General features: G+C 42.9%; 1 protein-coding gene across 4 annotated transcripts; it reads right to left on the bottom strand.

Moving 5' to 3' along the window:
* Positions 1-901: 901 nt before the first annotated feature.
* Positions 902-23,803, bottom strand: LOC469901 (cystatin-13-like). 4 transcript variants are annotated; one of them, XM_009436926.5, is made up of 4 exons: positions 23,428-23,803; positions 21,809-22,165; positions 8,630-8,740; positions 902-1,241 (listed from the first exon to the last, which is right to left on the bottom strand). In XM_009436926.5, exons 2-4 carry the CDS (start codon positions 22,034-22,036, stop codon positions 1,158-1,160), a joined length of 423 nt encoding a protein of 140 aa, XP_009435201.2. In that variant the 5' UTR covers positions 22,037-22,165; positions 23,428-23,803; the 3' UTR covers positions 902-1,157. The 4 variants fall into 4 exon arrangements, with proteins under 4 accessions (XP_009435201.2, XP_525286.2, XP_009435202.2 ...); XM_525286.8 differs by having other exon boundaries at positions 21,809-22,162; positions 23,428-23,797; XM_009436927.5 differs by having other exon boundaries at positions 23,559-23,772.
* Between the last annotated feature and the right edge of the window lie 26 nt (positions 23,804-23,829).

The following is a 23,829-nucleotide window of genomic DNA, read 5'->3' as shown; positions in this document are numbered from 1 at the left end:
TCCACTCCCCATACACATGCATGCGCACACATGCACACATGTGTACACACTGTAGTGGCTGGCCTCCCAGATGGCCTCCAGTGACCCTAATCTCTATCTTTATGTCGTTGTGTAGTCCACACTGAGCCAGGGCTGTTCTGGGTTGAGTCTAGTTTACAAAGGATACAGTGGCTTCCATCTTGGTCTCTGGGAACACTGTGTCTGGAGCAAGTCATCCAGGATACCAAGCTGACGTACAGTCTTGCGGAGAAGCCACGTGGAGAACAGAGACCTCAGTCAATAACCATTATCAACCTGCAGCCATGGGAGTGAGCTACCTTGGAAAGGATTCTCCAGAGTCCATCAAACCTTTAAATAATGGCAGCACAATCAATATCAGAGTGTAACCCAATGAGACGTGACAACCAGAGCTGCCCAGTCTGGCCATCCAGAGATGCCTGACTCACAGACACCATGAGACATATAAATCAATTGCTTGAGCCGTTAAGTGACCAGGTGACTTGTCATACAGCATTAACTGATACATCTAACTGTGAGCACACACTTATGCACAGACATGCACACGTGTGCATACACACACACACACATGAATGTAGTCTTCTCTCCCTGCATCATTAACTTTTCTGCTTCAATTCAAAACCAATGAAAATCTCTAAATGGCCCAGCTGTCTCTCTGGTTGGATCTGGTTAAAACTAACTGTTTCTAAGCTAACGGGCTGTGTCTTCCAAAAAGTCCTGGGAAGGGAGATTTCCGTAGAAATCCATGGATGGAAACTCTCAAGGCAGCCAGACTCTCAGAGCCTTACAGAGAGTGCCAGCATGCTTGAAGCAATTGAGGGCTGGGTCCTCTGGTTATCTAGAAAGATTTGTCCATGAAAAGTAATTTGTACTCAGAGTTGGGTGAGGTGTAGAAACCACTTCCATTTATTGCAGCAGATTATCCCAGCTAGTAGGGGAAGTATCCAGCAAGAATAGGCTATGCAATGCTGTCAAAACACATCATGGATTTTCAACATCAGCCCATGAAGAACACACAAAAATGCAAAAAGGCCAAACAAATGAAGTTAATGGGTTAACTGTGTTGTTCTAGTTCTTGCAAGTGTCTTTGCTTCTTCTTTAAAATGGAAATGAGTGTGGCAGAACACGCTAGAAGATAACTACATATCTTTGCATTGTTTCTTCAGCATGGTGAGTTCAAATTTCCATGGTTTAGATGCAACAATAAAAGTACAAAAAACCACCTGAAAGAGACAAAAAGAATAGTCAGTTTCTATTTTCAAAAGAAGGAAACAAAAGCAGAAGTTCCTATTTCCAGGCAGGAGTTAGATTCAGCAGGGCTAATCTGTCTGAGTCAGCCACGCCTCATCAGAAAGCAGAGGATCCAGCCCCCTCACCAGAGGAGTCCTCATCAGTTCACCTCTTGTGATCTGAGCCATCATGGGTGTGGCTTTATTCACTCCAGGAGAGCAAGGATCAGAGCCCAAGGACGGGTTATTATTGGAAAATCCCCATCTCCAGCCCTGACTCTCATCCAGCCACATGGACTCCCTGTAGCCTACAGAGACCCCATGCTGCACAGACAGTCCTACCCAGGGAATGCAACATTGCAAGAATATTACCAGGTCCTGCACCCCTTGGGGAAATAAAAATGGGCCAGCAATCAAGGAGGAAAGCTTGCAGCTGTAGGGCTGGAAGGAAACAAGTAGCTCTCATCCCAGAGTCCTGCAGAACATGTGGGTTTCAGGATCCATGCATGGGAATGAGAACACTGTTTCCCTCCTCTCTCCTAAAATCTTCATTTAGAATAAAAATATAAAGTAAGAATACTTCTATGAAGTCAGTGTAAACTTGAATGATAGCATCAAGTAGAGAAGAAGTTGTGTAAGATATAAAGGTGTAGGAACAGTTTTGGGGAGAAAATAGGACACGCCACCAGCAACCCAGACAGTGCCTTGCAGAACTGAGTCCAGGCTTCTGCACCTGGGCGGGAGGGGGAATCCAGGGACGAGGGAGCCTGTGTGTGCCAGTGGTGCAAAGAGAGAGAGTGGGCATCAGGTTTGCCACAGAGGTGACTAAGTAATTGCTTAACTTCCGGACCAGCCAAGGTAGACAGAAAACAATCAGGAAACAGAGGACCTGAATAACCCAATTATCAAGATCAACCCTAGAGGATATTTTAGCAATGTATATTAAAATTTTTAAGAGGTGAAAAAATATTGGATGACTAATTCCATTTCTGAGAACCTTGCCTAGAAGGAAACAAAAATCAGACATACACACATATAGAAATAAGACTATTCATTATAGCCCTGTCCGTAGTAGCTAAAAATTAGGGAAAATCTTAATCAATTCTCAGGAATTGGCTAAATAATATATGGAAGCATCATAAAATAATATCAAATGGTTGCATTACATGATGCTCTCTAATAATTTTACAGTTTTGGAAATGCTTAGGTTTTATTATTAAATAAAAATCTAGATCATGAAACAGTATTCATCAGGGTCTCAATTACAAAAAATATAAACATAAAATATTTTTAAACTAAAATACATACCAATATATTTACAGTGGTAAGATTTACATAAGGTTATTAACAGATGATTTGAAAAAGCTTAATATTTTTGAAAATTTCCAAATTTTTTATATTGAATCAGGCCAATAACTATTTAATATTGTTTTAAAATTTATTTTCCAAGGATCCCAGATATCCACACTTTCTTCCTCTCTAAATACCAATAAATAAACCAAGAAAACAGAGAAAGTCCAACCTATAAGAGCTTTATGAAACAGGAAAGGACCCCATGCAAGGACAGAGACAGATAAAAATCTCCACATGATAAATAGATGTGGGCAAGTGGAAAAAAAGTTTATTGAGTGCCATGTACTCAAGATAGATGATGCAATCATAAGAGAAAACAAAGACAGCAAACCACCTCCCAACCTCTCAAACCCAAAGCCATCCTGATTTTCCTCCTCTCACGCTCCATGGCTAATCAATCAGCAAATTCTAAACAAACTTTCATAGACCCAGAATCTGAGCACCTCCCCAACCTAACCAACATCATCTCTCATTTGAGGTATCTCAACAGACTAATAATGGACTCATATGGCTCTCACATCTCCACCCCTGCCCCTGTGCTAAATTTTCTCCATTTGTCCCCCGAGGTCTGCACTCCTCCTATCTCTACCTGGCTTGTCTTGGAAGACTGACCTCCATGGGCTGCTCCAGTGGGCACCCTTGCCCTCTCACCTCCATGGGCTGCTCCAATGAGCACCCTTGCCCTCTGACCTCCATGGGCTGCTCCAATGGGCACCCTTGCCCTCTGACCTCCATGGGCAACTCCCATGGGCACCCTTGCCCTCTTACCTCCCTGGGCAGCTCCAGTGGGCACCCTTACCCTCTGACCTCCATGGGCAGCTCCAATTGGCACCTTTACCCTCTGACCTCCATGGACTACACCGGTGGGCCCCTCACCTTCTGACCTCTATGGGCTGCTCCAATGGCACCCTTACCCTCTGTCCTCCACAGACTACACCAATGTGCACCGTTACCCTCTGACCTCCACGGGCTGCTCCAATGGGCACATTTGCCCTCTGACCTCTGTGGGTTGCTCCAATGGACATCCTTATCCTCTGACTTCTCTGGACCATGCCAGTGGGCACCCTTGTTCTATGACCACCATGGACAGTGTCAGTGGGCCCCTTTTGGCTTCCAGTTGAGTTTGGCCAAGGAAGGATAAAATCAGAAAAGTGGGAAGCAGGAGGAGGGTGAGGTCAGGGAGTCACAGCAGGTTGGCTGTGTTCCTCCATCTAAGGCTGTGGCCCCAACAGGAGCTGCCTTATTGCTCCCAAAAAGAAGGATATTAAAAAGCAAGTCCTATAAATAAAAAACAAAACAAAACAGAAATTCCAAAATTTATGTAAATTTTGAAAAGCACACAAAATTCTTTTACATAGGCAAAAGTTTTTAAACATAGGTAGAAATGTTACCCACCAATGATAGAAAAGTGGTTATCTTTGAGGGGGGAGCATAATAGATGTGTAACATTTTACTTTTTAAAATAAATAATAATACCCATTAGGATGGCTATTACCAAAAAGTCAAGAGATAATGAATGTTGGTGAAGGTGTGGAGAGAAGATAGCCCTTGTACACTGTTTCTGGGAAGGTAAACTGGCGCAGCCATTATGAAAAACTGTGTGGAGGTTCCTGAAGAAATTAAAAATAGAATTACCATATGACTCAGCAATCCCTCTGGAAATAAAATCATCACCTCATAAAGATATCTGCACTCCTGTGTTCGTTGCAACACTATTCACAATACCCAGCATGTGGAAACAACCTAAGTGCCCATCAACGGATGGATAAAGAAGATGCAGTACACACACACAATGAAATATTATTCAGCCTTAAAGAAGAAGGGGATCCTGTCATTGGCCACATGGATGAACCTGGAGGACGTTGTACTAAGTGAAACAAGCCAGACACGGAAAGAAATATATTGCATGTTCACACTTACACGTAGAATCTGAAAAAAAAAAAAAGAGAAAGCCAAATATACAGAGAGAGGATAAAGTAATGGTTACCCGCAGAGCGGGTTGTAGGGGGTTGGGAGATGTAGGCTAGAAGCTACAAATTAGCAGATATAGGATGAGGTTTAATGTACATCATGAGTTAATTAAATTATACTATATTTGGAATTTCTGCTAGATGACTAGATTTAGTTGTTCATGTCACAAAATGCAAAATTATGTGAGATTATAGATATGTTATTTTACTTCACTATAGTAACTTTACTATCTGTATGAATCACATAATACCATCTGATATATTTTAAATATACCCGATAAAATTTATTTTTAAAAATAAATAAAAATAAATTTTAAAAAATAGATATCTAAAATTAATGTAATAAAATGATAATAGTTGTAAAATTTGTGTGGTAGGCAGATGGGCATTTGATATATCATTCTTAGTACTTCCTTGAATTTTTGAAATATTACTTAATTTAAAATTATTTCTAATCTTTTATAAGAATTCACTCTCTAGATTTAGCCATCTGCTTGCACTTGGCATTCTGCTATGATGTCTGCTCTTCATTAAAATACGAGGAATTTTTTTTTTTTTTTTTTTTTTTGAGATGGAGTCTTGCTCTGTGGCCCAGGCTGGAGTGCAGTGGCGTGATCTTGGCTCACTATAACATCTGCTTCCCAGGTTCAAGAGATTCTTCTGCCTCAGCCTCCTGAGTAGCTGAGACTACAGTCATATGCCACTATGCACAGCTAATTTTTGTATTTTTAGTAGAGACAGGGTTTCAGCCTGTTGACCAGGCTGGTCTTGAACTCCTGACCTCAGGTGATCCACCCACCTTGGCCTCCCAAAGTGCTGGGATTACAGGCGTAAGCCACCACGCCTGGCCTAAATATGAGGATATTTTTAATTGGCATTATGTCTGAGCAGTTTTTGCCAATCACTTATCTGCCACTATTTCCACCTGTCCGTGTCTTGTGCCTGCTTCGGGTATTTAGTAAATAGATGAAAAAAATACACAGGGCACAGAAATATGCATATATAAGGGTTTTCAATGCAGTTTCATTTATGAAAGAAAAAATTTGGAAATAATTTCAATAAGAAGATTACCAAGACAAATGTAAAAAAAAAAGGAAGTTATATCAAAAAACACACATCAGCAGTTATTTAAATAAAAAGGGAAAGAGAAAAAAGACTGTGTCATTTTTGTAAGTTTATAGCAAAATTATCTTAAAGCTGTCCACACAAATGATCCCAGTGGAAACTCCTTGGCAGGGGGCAGAATTGGGGCATCATCCAGGAGTCCAAGGGGCATGACCTCACTGTTATCCCATATATTTTTATGAGAATATACTTTTAGAAAATATTTATATACATTTTAAAATATCAAATTTAAATCTGAAATGTATCCCTGTTTAGTCAACTACGAGGAGAGTAAGGGACTTTTTTATTAAGCCTGTCTCCTCTGTGATGAACTTGCCTTTGTGACAGTCTCCATCTGAAAACAGCCTGGCCTGGCTGGGGCTGTCCCCCATCTTGGCCTGAAGCAGCAGCAGCCTGGACCTCTGAGACTATGGGGAGCAGGCAGGGCCATTGGGCTGGAGTCTTGGGACTGTTCCAGAGCCTTGTAGGACTTCCATGCAGCAGCTGGACTAGTGGAATTGAGACAGGAATACTACAGGGTGGTTGCAGGAGAATAGAACATTCTAGGCAGCAGTTTTGCATGACTAGCAAAAGGAAACTGTTGAAATAGCTGCAGAAGCTAGGGGCTGATGATACCCTGAAAACCAGGGTGTGGACCAAGCTGGCTAAGACTGACTGGACCCAACATGGCACTGGATTTGACCTAAGTTTCACCTAGGACTTCATTATGTGCTCATTAACATACTAAATACACACCCATCAGCACCATGGAGCTCTGGGAACACCCATATTTGGTGTAAAAATGGGTGGCACACCGGTCCAAGAAATCTCCATCTTTTTCCAGGAATTTTCATGAATATTCCAGACTTTGGTTAAAGAAACCCATAAAGGTAGGAGCACCAAACCCTCTTGCACATGACTCTCTCTCTCAAGTACATACCCACACTCCCCACATCTTGAGTGTGTTCTTTTTGCTTTGCAACAAATCTCTGTATTTTCACTATTTTCAAACTTATCCTTGAATTCCTTCTCATGAAGGTGTCAAGAGCCCGGGCACCATCCAGGGTCAAGGTCCCGCTGGCATTTGGAGACCTCCCCTAGCCCACTGGTATCAGAATCAGCCAAGAAGCATTGCTTCCAACATCCTCTGCTTCAAAGCAATCACAGGCTTGTGGAATCCCAGCAGGAGAGGAATGGTCTTTCAAGGACTGCAGTGGAGGAAGGTCATGCTGTACCTTCTACTGGGTCAGGACCCCTCAGCAAAGGGTGCCGGAGTTGACAGTGCACCAAGATGGCGGCCATCACTTTCTTCTCTATCAGTTCTGATGGCAGCTTCTGCTTCTTCCTCTTAGGAGCTAATTAAGAATTTTGACTCCCTTGGAAGCACCACGTTGTGAGAATGTCCAAGTATAGGATGACCAACACATCTTGGTTTGCCAAAATTTCCCTGGTTTTAGTACTGAAAGGCCTACATCCCAGGAAAGCCTACAGTCTTTGACAAACCAGGATGACTGATCACTCTACAAGTTTGCCCCATGGCAAGTCCCTGAGCAGTATGAGAAGGATGCCTAGCCAGCCCCCCCATTGTTTCAGCCATCCTAGTGGAGGTGCCAGACACATGAGTAAAGTAGCTATCTAGAATATTCCTGCCCCAATAGAACACAGCACAGGTTGCAGAATAGTGAGAAATAATGAGTTCGTTTTACTTTAAGCCACTAACTGTGTGTGTGTGTGTGTGCGCGCGCGCACGCGTGGGTGAGTGTTGGTGTGTTGGTGGTGATGGCAGCAGCGGCACATGGAGAGTGGCCACTGCCAAGACGCAGGCTGCAGCAGGAAAGTGGGCCCAGGACTCCAGGATAAGCAGGAGCCACGCAGCTTCTGAGTTGTGGGAGGCAGGAGGCCCTGGATTCAGCTGCAGCTGCCCAGGTCCAGGGGTAGACCTGGGCATCTCTGTGCTCTTGAGGGCCTGGGAAGTTCTCCCTGCCCCCCACAGGCTTGGGATGCCTGCTTACACTGCCTGGCCTCTCCCCGCTCCTGGCGCCTGCTCTGATCATGGAGCAAGGCTGGGGCAGAACCCCGGAGTTGTCGCAATCCAGTCGGGTGCACGCATGCTCAGGGCAGCTGTAATACTCTGGCCCCCTCTTGCTTCGGCCCCCTCCAGTCTTTGGGCACCGAGAAGCACGGAGGGAGGCCGAGGGGGGTGCTGAGGACAGCTCAGCACTGGCCTGCGGGCGCCCCTTGGTATGAACAGCCTGGGCCCTGAAGGGTGGTGGAAGGCAGACAGGCTCCTGGGCAGAAGGGGGTGGGTCCCAGGCGAAGCCCCACCTTCAGGCTGGGGAGGGCCTGAGGCCTCTGGGCTGGGCTGCCAGTCCTGCAGACCAGAGGGGGAACTTGTACTTATTGCTGGGCCCACCCATGGCTGACCACAGACCAATCAGCACACACTTCCCCCTCTGAAGACCATAGAAACCCCCAGACTCAGAGAGAGCAGAGGACAGACAACCAGCTGCAGAAAGGAGCTGTTCTCTCTGCTGAGATCTGGGAAGACTACCAGATGACCAGCTGCAGAGAAGGAGCTACCCTCTCTGCTGAGAGCTGAACACTCTGGATGAACTGCCTACAGAGAGGAGCTACCCACCACGGGGTTTCCTCTGAGCTGTTCTAACACTCAGTGAAGCTCCTCTTCATCTTGCTCACCCTCCGCTTGTCTGTGTACCTCATTCTTTCCAGAAACAGGACAAGAACTTGGGCAAAGGTGCCACCAGCCATAGAGGTTTCCAGCCAGAAAAGCAACACCCCAAAGATCCCATAACATTCGGGAAGGGAAGGTTGGCATTAGCAACAGATAATAGAAATGATGCTCTGTGTCTAGAACCTGGTCATCCACAGTCCTGAATATGATCTGGTACACAAATCTTACCAGTGCAAGGGGTTCTCCTTGTCTCAGCTACATACCTTTTGCATTTTGGGATTCTCTTGAAATGCACAGTTTTCATCTTCTGAAATTTTCTTGCAAATTGTTCGGGCAATTTTGACCTCAATATAGTACTCCAAACTATCTGTTACCTGTCAATGAGTAATGTAAAAATCATATATCATTAAAGAATATATAATATCAATTGTCATCTCTGGTAAATAAACATGTCATTGACTACTCAAGGCCAAGAATGTCTTTTTTGCCTTCCCCCTCTTCAACTCTTTTCTGTCCAGAAGTTTTGGGGTAATTTGGAAGTTTTCTTACCTTGATATCTCTGTCTCTCTGTCTCTCATCATAGTATTTAATTTTAAAGTAATGGTAACTGTCTCCAAAATAAAGCAAGAAAACAATTCCCCCCAAAAATTATTTTCCTGGGGAAGCTAATGGTTTGCTTATTAGAGCTTGGGAAACAGCAGAGCTTGTAGCATCTTCACACCTAATCAATAGATATTGAGGAAATAAAACTATGACCCTAAACTAGAACTTGCTTAGTGTATATTTGTATTGATTCTCTCTAAAGTCTCCTATTCTTTGCCAATCTTAGTATCCACGCCTTACTGAAATGTGGATTCCTCCAAAATTTCTGCCTCTGAGGGCATTCTACCTGCACAAAGCCCCTAGCAGCCCTTCTGTTCAAAGAGAGCCTCTTGGGGAAATGGAGCAGCTCAATGGCAAAAGTGGACTTTATTTAAAAATGAACAAGAAAATAAGGTTTACAAGACTTGGGGGAGAGAACATATTAAAGAGAATGATCAAGTTTAAACACAATAACTGGTCCCAGAAGAATCAGAGACAACTGACAAAATATTAAAAAAATTTTTTTTTAGAAATTCTAGAAAAGTTTCCTAGGCATTGAACAAAGGGAGTGTGGTATGCAGAATTCTAAGATGCCCCCAGGAGTCCTGCTCCCTATTGTGTGTGCCCTGTGGGATCCCTAGGACTACGAATAGGATGGATTTTACTTCTGTGATTAGGCTATCCTCTAGGGGAGAGCTGAATTAAAATAGGGAGATTGACTTGGTTGACCTGACCTATTCACATGAGCCCTTTAAATTTTGGGTTAGAGGTCAGAGAGAGAAGTGCACACCCTTGGATCCAGCAATTTCACTTTTGGATGTATACCTAACTTCAAAGGCACACACATGTACAAATACAGGCACACCTCATTTTATTGTACTTTGAATTATCATGCTTCATAGGTACCGTGTTCTTTACAAATTGAAGGTTTATGGCAACCTTGAGTCAAGCATCTATCGGTACCATTTTTCCAACATGCACGTGCACATTTCCTGTCTCTGTGTCACATTTTGGCAAGTCTCAAAATATTTCAAACTTTTTCATTATTATTACGTCTATTATGGTAATTTGTGATCAGTAGTCTTCGATGTTACTATGTAACTGTTTTAGAGCACCAAGAACCATGACCATATAAGTCAGTGAACTTAAATCTATAAATACGTGTCTTCCTACTGCTCCACAGAGTGGCCATTCCCCATCTCTCTCCTCTCCTTAGGCTTCCCTATTCCCTGAAACACAGTAATACTGAAATAAGGCCAACTAACAACCCTACTGTTGCCTCATTGTAATGTGAAAAGAAGAGTCACACATATCTCACTTTAAATGAAAAGCTAGAAATGATTAAGCTTAGTGAGGAAGACATGTTGATATCTAAGATAGGCTGAAAGCTAGAACTGTTGCACCAAACAGTTAACAAAGCTATGAATGCAAAGAAAGAGTTCTTGAAAAAAATTAAAGGTGCTAATCTATTGAACACATAAATGATAAGACAGCAAAACAACCTGATTGGTGATATAGAGAAAGTTTTAATGGTCTGGATGAAAGATCACACTAACCACAACATTCCCTGAAGCAAAAGTCTAGTCCAGAGCAAGGCCCTAACTGTCTTTAATTCTATGAAGGCTGAGGGAGGTGAGGAAGCTGCAGAAGAAAAGTTGGAATTTAGCATAGACTGGTTCATGAGGTTTAACAAAAGAAGCCATTTCCATAACGTAAAAATACAAGGTAAAGCGGCAAAGTACTCATGAAGAAGCTACAGCAAGTTATCCCGAAGATGCAGCTAAGATCATTGATGGAGGTGGCTACACAAACAAGAGATTTTCAATGTAGTTCGATCAGGCTTCTGTTAGAAGAAGATGCCATCTAGTACTTTCATAGCTAGAGAGAAGTCAATGTCTGTCTTCAAAGCTTCAATCGACAGGTTAACTCTCTTGTTAGAGGCTAATGCAGCTGGTGACTTTAAATTGAAGCCAATGTTCATTTACTATTCTGAAAATCCTAAAGCACTTAAGAATTATGCTAAATCTACTTTACATATGATAAGACAACAAATCCTGGATGAAAGCATTTTTGTTTACAACACGGTTTACTGAATATATTAAGCCTACTACTGAGACATAATGCTCAAAAAAAAAAAAAAAGCACATGCACAATTCCCTTCAAAGTATTGCTGCTCATTGACAATGCACCTGGTCACCCAAGAGCTCTAGTGGAAATATACAAGGATTTATATTCTTTCCATGTCAGCTAATACAACATCCATTCTGCAGGAGTAATTTCAACTTTCAAGTGTTGTTATTTAAGGAAAACATTTCATAAGGCTGTAACTTCCATAAAGAGTGATTCCTCTGATGGGTCTGGGCAAAGTAGGTTGAAAACCTTCTGGAAAGGATTCACCATTCTACATGCCATTCAGAACATGTGTGATTCATGGGAGGAGTTCAAAATATCAACATTAACAGAAATTTGGAAGAATGTGATCCAACCATCATGAATGACTTTGAGGGACTCAAGACTTCAGTGGAGGAAGTAATTGCAGATGTGGTGGAAATAGCAAGACGACTAAAATTAGAAATGGAACTGAAAATGTGACTGAATTGCTGCTGTCTCATAATAAGATGTGAATAGATGAGGAGCTGTTTCTCAGAGATGAGCAAAGAAAATGGTTTCTTGAGATGGAATTGATTTCTGGTGAAGGTGCTGTGAACATGTTGAAATGACAACAAAGGATTTAGACTATTACACAAACTGAGTTGATAAAGCAGCTGCAAGGTTTGAGAGGGTTGACTCCAATTTTTTCAAAAAGTCTACTGTGGGTAAAATGTTATCAAACACCATCACATGCTACAGGAAAGCTTTCATGAGAGTAAGTCAATCAATGTGGCAAACTTCACTGTTGTCTTATTTTAAGAAATTGCCACAGTCCCCTCAACCTTCAGCAGCCACCACCCTGCTCAGTCAGCAGCCACCAACATCAAGGCAAGATCCCTCACCAGCAAAAGATTACAATGGGCCTAAGGTTTAGGTATCATCTGCATTGTTAACAATACAGTATTTTTAACTAAGGTATATATTTTTAGATTTAGTGCTATTGTACACTTAATAGACTCCAGTATAGTGTAAACATAACTTTATTGGCACTGGGAATCCAAATTATGTGTGTGACTCACTTTAGTGTGATATTCACTGTATTGCATGGAATACAATGCGATGGATTGTATTACGGAACTAAATCCACAAGGCACAGTATCCACAAGGTATGCCTGTGTGTGCATAGTGTCACTACTCATACAGTCAAAGACGGAAAACAACCCCAATATGTATCAACAATAGCAGGATAAATACATGGTAGTGTGCTTATATAATGAAATTTTCTGCAGCAGTCGGAACGAACATACTTTTTTTTCTTTAAGATTCCACACATAAATGAGATCATGTAGTATTTTTCTTTCTGTATCTGGTTTTTCACTTCACTTAACATAAAAAGTGAAGTGGGTCAGGGAAGAAATGGGGAGACATAGGTCAAAGGATAAAAAGTCACAGATATGTAGAACAAACAAGTCTGGAGTTCTAATGTACAACATGAGGACAAAGTCAAGATTACTATATTGTATTTGGGATTTTTCTAAAAGTGTGGATTTTGGGGATCTTGATCCCCATAAAAAGGTAACAATGTGTAATGATGGATATGTTAATTCACTCAACTGTAGTAACCATTTCATTATCTACAGGTATATGAAAATATCGTGTTATATACTTTAGATATATACAATAAATTTTTTTAAAATAAAACACTTGATTTTGAAAAAACAAAAGGAATATATTATTGCTACCTGCCACAACATGAATGAAATGCACAAACATAATATTGAAAGACACAAGCCAAACCAAAATAACACAGCATGTGGGATCTCACGCCTATGAAGTTCAAGGAGCAGGTAAAGATGTGGTGTCGAGGGCTGTACACTTAGGCAGTGTTCACGGTAAAGGCTTCTTCTGGGGCAGAGCAGGGAAGAGTGGCATGCATAACTCCAGGGAGCCTGAGATGTTCTCTCCACACTATATGGGGAATCATTTCATGAGCGTTCATTTTAAAGTGATTCATTCTGCTTGACATCTATGCATTATGAACTTTTCGGTTTTTGTGTTGGTTTCACAATGAAAAGGTTTTAAGGAATAAATGGGAATTCTTATTTTTAAAAGGTTTTTAAAAGAATAATGTAAAGGACTTTTCCTACTCAGTAGCAACTCTACAATACCCACCCAGGAACAAATAAAATAATCAAGGAAAAAGAATCAACAATGATCCTGCAACAGACTCAACTATATTTGGATACTTAGTCTATGGTGAGCTGGCTTTTCAAAACACAGAGACCTTTTATAGAGACAGTTACGGAAATTTACTATTTTAAAAAGTTAAAGTTAGATCCAGTAACTTTAACTGGATAACTTTAACTCCACACCATAAATAAAAATAATTCCAAGATAGATTACTGAGCTTAAATTATAAATGTCTTAGAAGAATCGTGTTAGATATGAGTTCTAAATTTCTCTTCAAAGAATCAATATGCCAGTATGTTCAACTCTTTACCTTCTACTTTTAAACTTAACTTCCTCATAAAACAACCTTTTTCAATCACCTGCTCCACCCTGACTCATTCTGATTACCTTCTCTGCCCTGACTCATTCTCCACCCTGACTCATTCTGATTTCCTTCTCTGCCATGACCATTTTCCCTGCCAAACCACTCATCCCATCACTCTCTTTAAATTACCCAATCAGAATTAGTTTAGCCTGTGTGGTCTAACCCTAGCCAATAAGGGAACAACACAGCAGCAGGGCCCACGTGCATCAGGAATAAGAACTCTTTCTCCTCCCTTGTCCAGGTGTGTGCTCACCATTGCTCCATCTCTGAGGATGCACCCTTCTATAGAAGTAAATTGCCTTGCTGAGAAGAAAAATAGAAAATTTTATATTCAAGTGCTATTTCTTTTGCAGCACCAAAACTTTATTTATAACAATTGTAACTGTTATACTCAAGAATGGAAAAGGACTTCTTAAGCAAGATATAAACTCCAAACAACATATGGGAAGAACTAATAAATGTTATTGTGTCAGTATTTTTAAAAAAAATCTTACAGACACTGTAAGCAAAATTAAACTATAAGCAACAGACAGGCAAGCACAAAATATTTGCAGTATATATTGTCAGGCCTCTGAGCCCAAGCTAAGCCATCATATGCCCTGTGACCTGCAGGTATACATCCAGATGGCCTGAAGTAACTGAAGAATCACAAAAGAAGTGATATTTAAATGGCCTGTTCCTGCCTTAACTGATGACATTCCACCACAAAAGAAGTGAAAATGGCCGGTCCTTGCCTTAACTGAATTGTGAAATTCCTTTTCCTGGCTCACCCTGGCTCAAAAAGCTCCCCCACTGAGCACCTTGTGACCCCCATTCCTGCCTGCCAGAGAACAACCCCCCTTTGACTGTAATTTTCCTTTACCTACCCAAATCTTATAAAATGGCCCCACCCCTATCTCCCTTTGCTGACTCTCTTTTCGGACTCAGCCCGCCTGCACCCAGGTGAAATAAACAGCCTTGTTGCTCACACAAAGCCTGTTTGGTGGTCTCTTCACACAGACGTGAGTGAAATATATGAGAATCATAGTTTAATATGAATAGTGCATAAAGAACATCTATGATTCTGTAAGAGCAAGACAAGCAATGCAAAAGAAAAAGGGAAACAATTCTTAGAAGTAAACATATATTGTAGATAAATTCAATGGAAGACAATTTCTCACTCTATAGGGGAATTAAAAAATGTTATTTTTGCCTCCATCAGACTGGCAAACATCTGAAAGACAAAATGAGACCACAGCTGGTGAAAATGAGAGGCAAGAGGTACTGAGACCTGCAGCATTGCCAAAAATCTAATGTAATTTAGCCCTTTTAAGGGGCAATTTGCCATTATTTTGCAAATGTACTTTTTAACCAATGAATTCAAATTCAGGATACTATCGGTATTAGTCAGGGTTCTCCAGAGGGACAGAACTAATAGAATAAGTTTGTATATAAAAGGAATTTACTAGGGAGAATTGGCTGACACGATTACAAGGCAAAAATCCCATAGTAGGCTGTCTGCAAGCAGAGAGAAGCCAGTAGTGGCTCAGTCCAAGTCCAAAAGCCTCAAAACCAGGAAAGCTGGCAGTGCAGCCAAAGGCCCAACAGGCCCTGGGGACCCACTGGTGCAAGTCCCAGAGTCCAAAGGCTGAAGAACCTGGAGTTAGATATCCAAGGACAGGAGAAGCAAGCATCCAATGCAGGAAGAAAAGAGCCAGAAGCCTCAGCCAGCAAAGCCATCCTCCTCTCCCACCTGGCCTACTTTGTCCTAGCCTCACTGGCAGCCGATTGGCTGGTGCCCACCCACATTGAGGGTGGGTTTTCCTCTCCCAGTCCACCGACTGAAACATCCATCTCTTCTGGCAGCACCCTCACAGACACACCCGAAAACAAGACTTAACCAGCCATCCAGGCATCCTTCAATCCAGTCGACACCTGATTTTAACCTCACAATATCAAAGCAACACATACAAAGGAATATTCATTGTTTCACTTTTCCTATTAACAAACCTCATGGTCCATTAGGAGATGGGCGAAAAAAAATTATGGCACATCATCTCATGAAATACAACTACGAGGTGGATCTAAGTGTATTTACGTAACTTTTTTAAGACATGTTTCAAGTGGCAAAAGAAGTAGAGAATAACATAGAAAGCATGATTTTATGACTATAAAATATACTTTTAAATATTTCAGATGCATATGTAAGTACATAGAAAATATCTAGAAGGACAGAGCACACTGCTCTTAGTGGTGCCCTCAAGAATGACAAGCCAGACTGGAAATGCAAGAAATTGAGGGTTTGCTTTCATTTTTTAAACAACTTTCAGTTGTACTCTTAGAACTTTCTGGTGACTGTATATCAAGTTTCCTAACCTCAGTGCTATTGATATTTTGGGCTGGATCCCTCTTTGTTTGGGGGCTGCCCTGTGCCTTGCAGGATGGTTAGTAGAATCCTGAGCCTCCAATCACTAGATGTCAGGAGCAGCCCCCTCTGGTCATAACAACAAAATAATCTCTCCAGGCATTGCCAAAACTCCCTTAAGGAGCAAAAGCCACCCCTAGTTGCAAACCATTGCTGTATATTTGAGTCATAGGTCTAAGTTGAAATTACAATAAAAAACTAATAGCTCTAGGCCGGGCATGGTGGCTCACTCCTGCAATCCCAGCACTTTGGGAGGCCGAGACGGGTGGATCACAAGGTCAGGAGATTGAGACCATCCTGGCTAACACGGTGAAACCCCATCTCTACTAAAAACAATTCAAAGAAATTAGCCAAGTGGGGGTAGGGGGGTGGTGGCGGGCGCCTGTAGTCCCAGCTATTCGGGAGGCTGAGGCAGGAGAATGGCGTGAACCTGGGAGGCAGAGCTTCTAGTGAGCCAAGATTGCACCACTGTACTCCAGCCTGGGGGAAAGAACGAGACCCCATCTCAAAAAAAAACAACAAACAAACAAACCAAAACCCAAAAAACTAACAGCTCTAATTCATACTCATCAGCTACCAAGCAACCGCTAATCCTATCTTGACCCACACTTGCTCAGGAAATAGGAGGCAGGTGGGGTCCTGGCTGCTGAGGAGCCCCTCAGTCTTTACACAGACAGGCCCCTCTGACTCCTGGCCATCCGAAGACCCCTCTCCTCCCCTACCCTGTGGCTGCACTTTTTCCCACCACCTTGGCTCCACTGGGCATTGTTCAGACAGGTGCTGATGAAGAAGAGCACAGCAGCCTGAGTTTATTTTTATTTATTTTCTTTTATTTTTTTGAGACAGGGTGTAGTTCTATTGCTCAGGCTAGAGTGCAGTGGCACAACTGCAGCTCACTGCAACCTCAAACTCCTGGGCTCAAGCAATCTTCCAGCCTCAGCCTCCGGAGTATCTGGGACTACAGGCACACCCAGCTAATTTTCTTTTTCTTTTTTCTTTTTTTTTTTTTTTAAATTTACAGATGAAGTCTCGCCATGCTGCCCAAGCTGATCCCAGGCTCAGGCAATCCTCTCACCTCAGCCTCTCAAAGTCTGAGATTACAGGTGTGAGCCACCACGCCTGGCTCAGCCTGGCTTTAAATCTCGGCTCTTCTACTTACTAGCTGTGTGGCTCTGGGCAAGTTACTAAACCTTTCTGTGACTGTTTCCTCCTCAGTAATGTAGAAGAAGGTAGTTCTAACTTAATGAGCTATGAGACCTGAGTGCACCTGTGGAAAGCAACCAGCCCTGGTGCCAAGTAAACTGGAATTCTCTCATTGCCGTGTGGCTCCAGGCTGCTGGGGATGGGATGCTCCTTGCGCCAGCACTCACATTGCACAAACTCTGCAGCAGAACTCAGTCTACCAAGAGATAGTCCAGCATGATGACATCAGTTATTAACAGTGTATCATATGCTTGAAACTTGCTCTAAGAGTAGATCTCCAGTATTCCTACCACACGCAAACAAAAAAAGGTAACTATGTAAGGTGATGGGTATGTCAATTAGCTTGATTTTAGTAGTCATTTCACAATGTATAGAGCAAAACATCATGTTGTATACCTTGAAAATAAATAGAAACATTTAATATGTCAAGAAAAAATTAATAAAATTGCTTCAAATATCCAAAAGAAAAGAAAAGAGCAGCATCTACAAACTTTTCCCTAAAGGACCTGATGGTAAAGATTGTAGGCTTTGCAGGCCAAGCTGTCTCTGTAACCACTCTGTTTAAAAGCCTGCAGCAGGCTACGCTTGGCGAACCCCTGATACAAATCTGTGTATTCTTAACTTAAATCTCCCAATAAGATATGGCTGTTTTCTTTTCATAAAGCCTATGTGTATATTATTAAGTTTAAGCTGAATTGTCACCAAGAATTTTTCTTTTTGCTTTTATTGTGTGTTGTTTGGGGGATGATACATTTAAAAAAATCTCTCTCTGTGCTCTTTTGCAGCAGTATGTAGCTGTAAGGTCAAAGAATTTTAAATACTTGTGTTGTAGTCTCTTATTGAATCTGTTTCTACCTGATTCTTTTGAATTATTGCCTGCATTCAAAAGCTCACAGCAAACTGAAAAATAAAACATTCATTCACAGAAAAAAAAAAACAAGAAACAGTACAAAATGGTATATAATTTTTTAGATATCCAGGTATTTGGTTTACTGTATTATTAAACACCTGCCTATAAAGCAAAAACACTATTTTATTTAGGAAAGCTTAGATACAGAGAAACCCAAGAAAGTGGAATAGTTCTGGAGGGGGCGGGAACTTACTGAGAACAGGTGTTAAACATGCCTGAGAGGCTGCAGGCTGCCTGTGTTCTAAGGTTTTAATTTCGCTCATTGGTGGCACATTCCTGGTCATAGGTGTCCTCTCCTCAAGCAACACAAGCAACATAACCAGAACTACAGAAAGAACCAGAGGGAGCCAAGGTCCCACGGAGCATGGCAAGACGCATAAGGGGCCTAATGTCCCAGCACTGTCGGGCATGCAGCCTCCCAGTGAACCTTCTCTCCTGATCAGATAAGAAAACAGGAAAGTAGGGCAGGTGGCCTGGCAGCCTGGAGACATGAACAGGAAAGGTCAAAGGGAAGGCAGCAGAGAGATGAGCTCGAGAAGGAAGAGCACAAAGAGGCATCTCTGCGTGACACTTCATGTCAGCACCGCCATGACCCAAGCTCGGTGTCGCCTTCCACCTCTGCCACCCTCTCACTCCCCAGACTCCAGCAGACTGATCTCATTCCTGGGCCTTCACGGTGTGCCACCGTGGATGCCTTGGGTGCCTGCCGAGCCACAGGACAATCACCTCTCTCAGGAAATTTAACGCAGGTACAAAGTTCTCTTCTATTATACAGCCCAGATGAAAATCTCATCAATTGTCCCAATAACATCCTTTATAATTTTTTTCTTTTCTTTTGTTGAGAAATAAAAATAAAACCCTAAATCTCCAATGGACCGAACAGACCCCCTCTAGGCCAAGGGGACCTCAGAGAAACATTAAAAACTGAATTCCCGGCCATGAGGGGATGGGATGTCAGACATACCTCAGTGTGCCCCCTCCTCACTAACCTTTAATTTGTATTCTTTCCTAAGGAGTAAGCAGAAACCAACACTGGAAAACAAGAAATAAACGACTCATTCTTTTATGGCCATTAGTCAATCATCTGAGGCCAAGACCAGAGTCCCTCTTCCCTCTTTGCATTTTGATGTGACAGCTCACCAGCTTCACAAGGCATCCTTTCTTGAAAACTGGCCACCATCTCTGGACTGGTTTTGCCTGACATGTGGAGGATGCACAGTGAGGGTTTTGGTGACTCTACTTCAGCTTTTGCCATCAGAGGGCTGAAAATCCACCTTTGGATAATGCTAACAGCATCACTTTTTGAAGATGCAACCCATGAAGAGGCATGAAGCTCAACTGTGCATGCATACATTTTTCTTTCATGAATCTTCATGACTCCTCCTATAGCTTATTAAATATATATACTTAGCCAACCCATTCAGCACAGATTCCTGTCTTATGCTTCTCCCCTCAAAGTGCCTCTTTCCAGCTTCCGTCAGAATTCCCAGCCTGTCAGAATGGTCACCCTGTAGGCTGCAACCCTTTAGAGAAACAAAGCTCTCCTTTTCAAATTCATAAACCAGACTGAATCTCTAGTTGACACCAAGATAACACAGGACCACCTGCTGCATTTAGCCGTCATGCTTCGTAGGTCTCCTTTGTTGGGGAACAGTTTTCCAGCATTTTCCCCTGTTTCTCATGATATTGGATTTATGGATTTGTCTAATTTCTCCTCTGATTACATTCAAAGTATGCATTCTGGGCAAGAATACCATATACAGGTGCTGGCATCCCCTCTGTGCACATCGTGTCAGGAAGTATGTGATGCCAATTTGTCTCAGTGTTGGTGGTGAGCATTTGGTAAGCAAGGTGTTTATCCAATTTTCTGATTAGAAGGATGTCTTTTCCCCTTGTAACTAATAAGCAATCCCTGCAATGGTTCACGCCAAACACTCTCACCCAGTGGTTGTAGGATTCACTGATGATCTTTGCCTGAAATAGTTATGACCGTGGTAGTGGTGAGAAGATACAACTAGAAGATGACATAATTTTCTAGTTAGGCCACTGCTTTCACATTTTTGAGATGGCATTTTCCTGTAAAGAGGAGCCTCCCTTCTGTCCAGGCTCCTTTCCCAGCATCAGCTGTACTCGCTCAATGTGTCATAACCCATCTTTGCCATGGCCCACATTGATGATGCACAAATGGTCCAAACTTGCTCCCTTCAAGCTGCTTTCTGGGCTCTTATCTCTACTTTTTGATGTGACTGTAACCACTTTCAAGTGATTTTAATGGATATTTTTGTTTCATCTCCATCCCAGTATAATAAAGAATGAAATAAAATTTGTTTTCCTTCAAAAACTCCTAAAATAAAATAAATATATTGTGGCTAAAAGCATCTCTCAGTTGTGTCTTCCATTCCTAGTTTCAGTAGCCATCCACAGATAATGGGCTCTCTTCAGACTGATGTAAACCAAAAATAAAATTCTAAGACCTCTCAAGTGACTGAATGGACCCCCTCTCAGTCAAGGGCATTCCAAAGTAAAACTGAAACACTAGTTCAGGCCATGATGGAAAGGAGGGTCAGACATGCCTCATTATACCCTCCTCCCTTTGGAATTCAGAAACAACTGACCAGCTTTAACATTAAAACAGAGGTCTTCGGACTGACAAAACAGATCTTTGTAGCAATAAGTTACCAAATTCCAACTTTACTATAGCATCCCAAGACAGATAGCAGGTCCTGAAAGAAGCATTTTACCAAAATATATTTCTTTGATGAATTTTGAAATGACCCTGCAAAGCCAGCTCTTATGGGGGTAAATTTGCATTCTGTAGAGAATCCCCTTCCTGTTCCAGGTCTTTTCCTGATCCAGGAGAGAATTAACTAAAAGTTTGGCACTTTTTAAGGCCTGATAAGAGACATTTACCATCTGTTCTCTCTGAAGCCTGGTACCTGGAGGCTTCATCTGCATGATTAACTTTGGTCTCCACAACCCCTGATCTTTACCCAGACATTCCCTTCTATTGATTCCAGGTTTGTTTGTTTGTTTGTTGTTTGTTTTTGTTTGTTTGTTTGAGACAGTGTTTTGCTCTTGTTGCCTAGGCTGAGTGCAATGGCATGATTTCGGTTCACTGCAAACTCTGCCTCCCTGGTTCAAGCGATTTTCCTGCCTCAGCCTCCCAGGTAGCTCTGATTACAGGCATGCACCTCCACACTCAGCTAATTTTGTATTCTTTTTTAGTAGAGATGAAGTTTCTCCATGTCGTTCAGGCTAGTCTCAAATTCCCGACCTCAGGTAATCTGCCTGCCTTGGCCTCCCAAAGTGCTGGGAGTACAGGAGTGAGTCACCACGTCCAGCTGATTCCAGCTCTTAAGGTAGCAACTTAACTCTTTCAACCAATTGACCATCAGAAAATCTTTGAATCCACCTATGACCTGGAAGCCCCACTTCAAGTTGTCCCACCTTTCTAAACCAAACCAACGTACACCTATGTGTATTGAATGATGTGTGCCTGTAACTTCTATCCCCCTAAAATGTACAATATTAAACTATAAACTACCTTGGGCACATGTTCTCAAGACCGTCTGGGGCTGTATCACAGGCCTTGGTCACTCACATTAGGCTCAGAATAAACCCCTTTATTCTGAGTTCGACTCTGTTTGTTGACACTGAGGGCGGGGAGTGAAAGGGCAAGGAGCAAGCACCCCACCCACCTGCTCCTGGCTCTTCAGAACCTTCAGCACCCTAAAGCTGAACTTGTCTCTGCTGGCCTTGTTATACTCCTTCATGGCGAACCAGAGTGCCTGCTGCACATAGATGTAGTTTTGAGGGATATCTTGGAATGTCCTCACCACCTTCGTTGAGCCCCAGGCTTGGACTCTTCTGGATGCAAGGGCCGCAGTGGCCACTAACAGCAGCAGGGCCTGGCAGAGCCGGACCATGGCTCCTCAGCCAAGGGTCACAGGCCAAGTACCATCTATCCTTTCAGGACTGGGGCAAGATGTGGCACGCTGGCCCCTGCTGCCTCTGAAGATACACAGATACTGGCACCCCAGCTCCTCTTGGCACTGCTGATTAAAAGGAAGGAACTTCTGTTAACACAGTGGTGATATTGTAGTAGAATTAGAAATAGACATTTGGTCTTCACCCCAGGTTTCTAGCAGGAAGCACCTAAAACCCTTACAATCGCCTAAGTGGTTGAGATGTCACAGCAGCATCTTGGTTATTTCTAACATGCCCTTTTTAACCACAGCTGAATGTATGCTAATGAGGTGAATCCTGGTGGGATCCCAGATAGCCTCAGGATAGAGGCTGGTTGCAGTGTGATTAGAAGATTGGACCTTTCAGCCCCACCCTCCACCTCCAGGGAGGAAAGAGGGGCCAAAGATTGAGTTAATCAATGACCAGTTAATCAACCATGCCTGTGAAATGGAGCCTCCATTGAAACCTCAGAAGGATAGGGTTGAGAGAGTTCCATAGGCACTTCCTGTGTCTTATGTAATCATTGCTGTCCCCCATGGGGCTGTTTTGTGAGTAACTGCTTTATACAGGAGGAAAATGAGACTCATGGAGAGGTCAAGAGAGCACTTAAGCATACTTGATGGAAGCATCCACTCTTTAACTCAGGGTCTGCCCTTCCCCCTACCTTGTAACCTATCTCAATCTAAGAGATACACATATGTAGGTAACCGCTTGGAATGTACACTTGCTTTTGAGGATATCCAATTCTACTATAGAATATAAATGAGTATGTAGTTTGTAAGACAGGCAAACCAGTTAAGATGTGTATAGAGAGTGGGCAAATAGAGATGTAGGCAGAAATCATAAGTTGTGTTAATGAAAGATATGTGGAGGTAGTGTATATCTAAGTTGAACACAGAACGTGTTGGCAAAACAAAGAGACACCTGATATCCATCAGGCACTAAATATACACGAGTTACACACAGCCAGAAGATTCATGAGTTCTTAATCTGGCCACCCTCTGGTGACATCATTCTGGCACCCTACATGCTCTCCCCTAGAAATGCAAATCAAGTCCTCAGCTGTGCAGGAGGCTCATCAGCTGGCTGGCGCAGCCCTGCCTGCATCTGTCCGTAAACCAGTGTGTGTGACTGACAAGCACCTTCCATCTCTAGGACTCTTGCCCAAATGTCCACCATGGTCCCCCAACCCTACCATTAGCGGGGAGCTGATGCGGCTGAGAGAGATGGGGGGTGTGAACATGGAGGACCCAGGACCAGGCAGATGGTCTCCTCACTGTCACCCCATTTCTCTGTGTTTTAAGCACATTGACCTGTTCCACCCTCTTCTCGCTCCTTATTTTACACTGACCTGACACTGGTGGGCTTCCAGCAGCTCACTCTGAGAAGGAAGCCTTTCTGCTCTATGGTCTCTGGATCACCTTCCAGGGTGGGTTTGGAGGCCACTCTTGCTAGCACACCACAGCTACACTATGGGCCCACCTCAGATCCAAGTTCTTCGCCACGTTCCTGGCTGTTGGCCCTCGAGCCGACTGTCCGGGCCCACGGGTGGTATTGCCCTTCTTTGTGAGGACTTGAGCTGACTGCTGGCTGCCCCTTGGCTGTTCTCTGTCCCCAACAAACTCACTTCATCCTCCTGTGCCTGGTCAGTGTCTGCTGGGGTCTGCACTCCAGGGCACTTCTGCCCTCTGGCTTCACTCCCCAGCCAGGTAGTCACACTCATGGCCCCTTTGTGAGGTCAGCCCAGGCCCTC

Source organism: Pan troglodytes, chromosome 21, assembly GCF_028858775.2.
Source record: "Pan troglodytes isolate AG18354 chromosome 21, NHGRI_mPanTro3-v2.0_pri, whole genome shotgun sequence".
Classification (NCBI taxonomy): domain Eukaryota; kingdom Metazoa; phylum Chordata; class Mammalia; order Primates; family Hominidae; genus Pan; species Pan troglodytes.
Note: the sequence above shows the minus strand (reverse complement) of the source record. Positions and strands in the feature narration are given on the sequence as shown.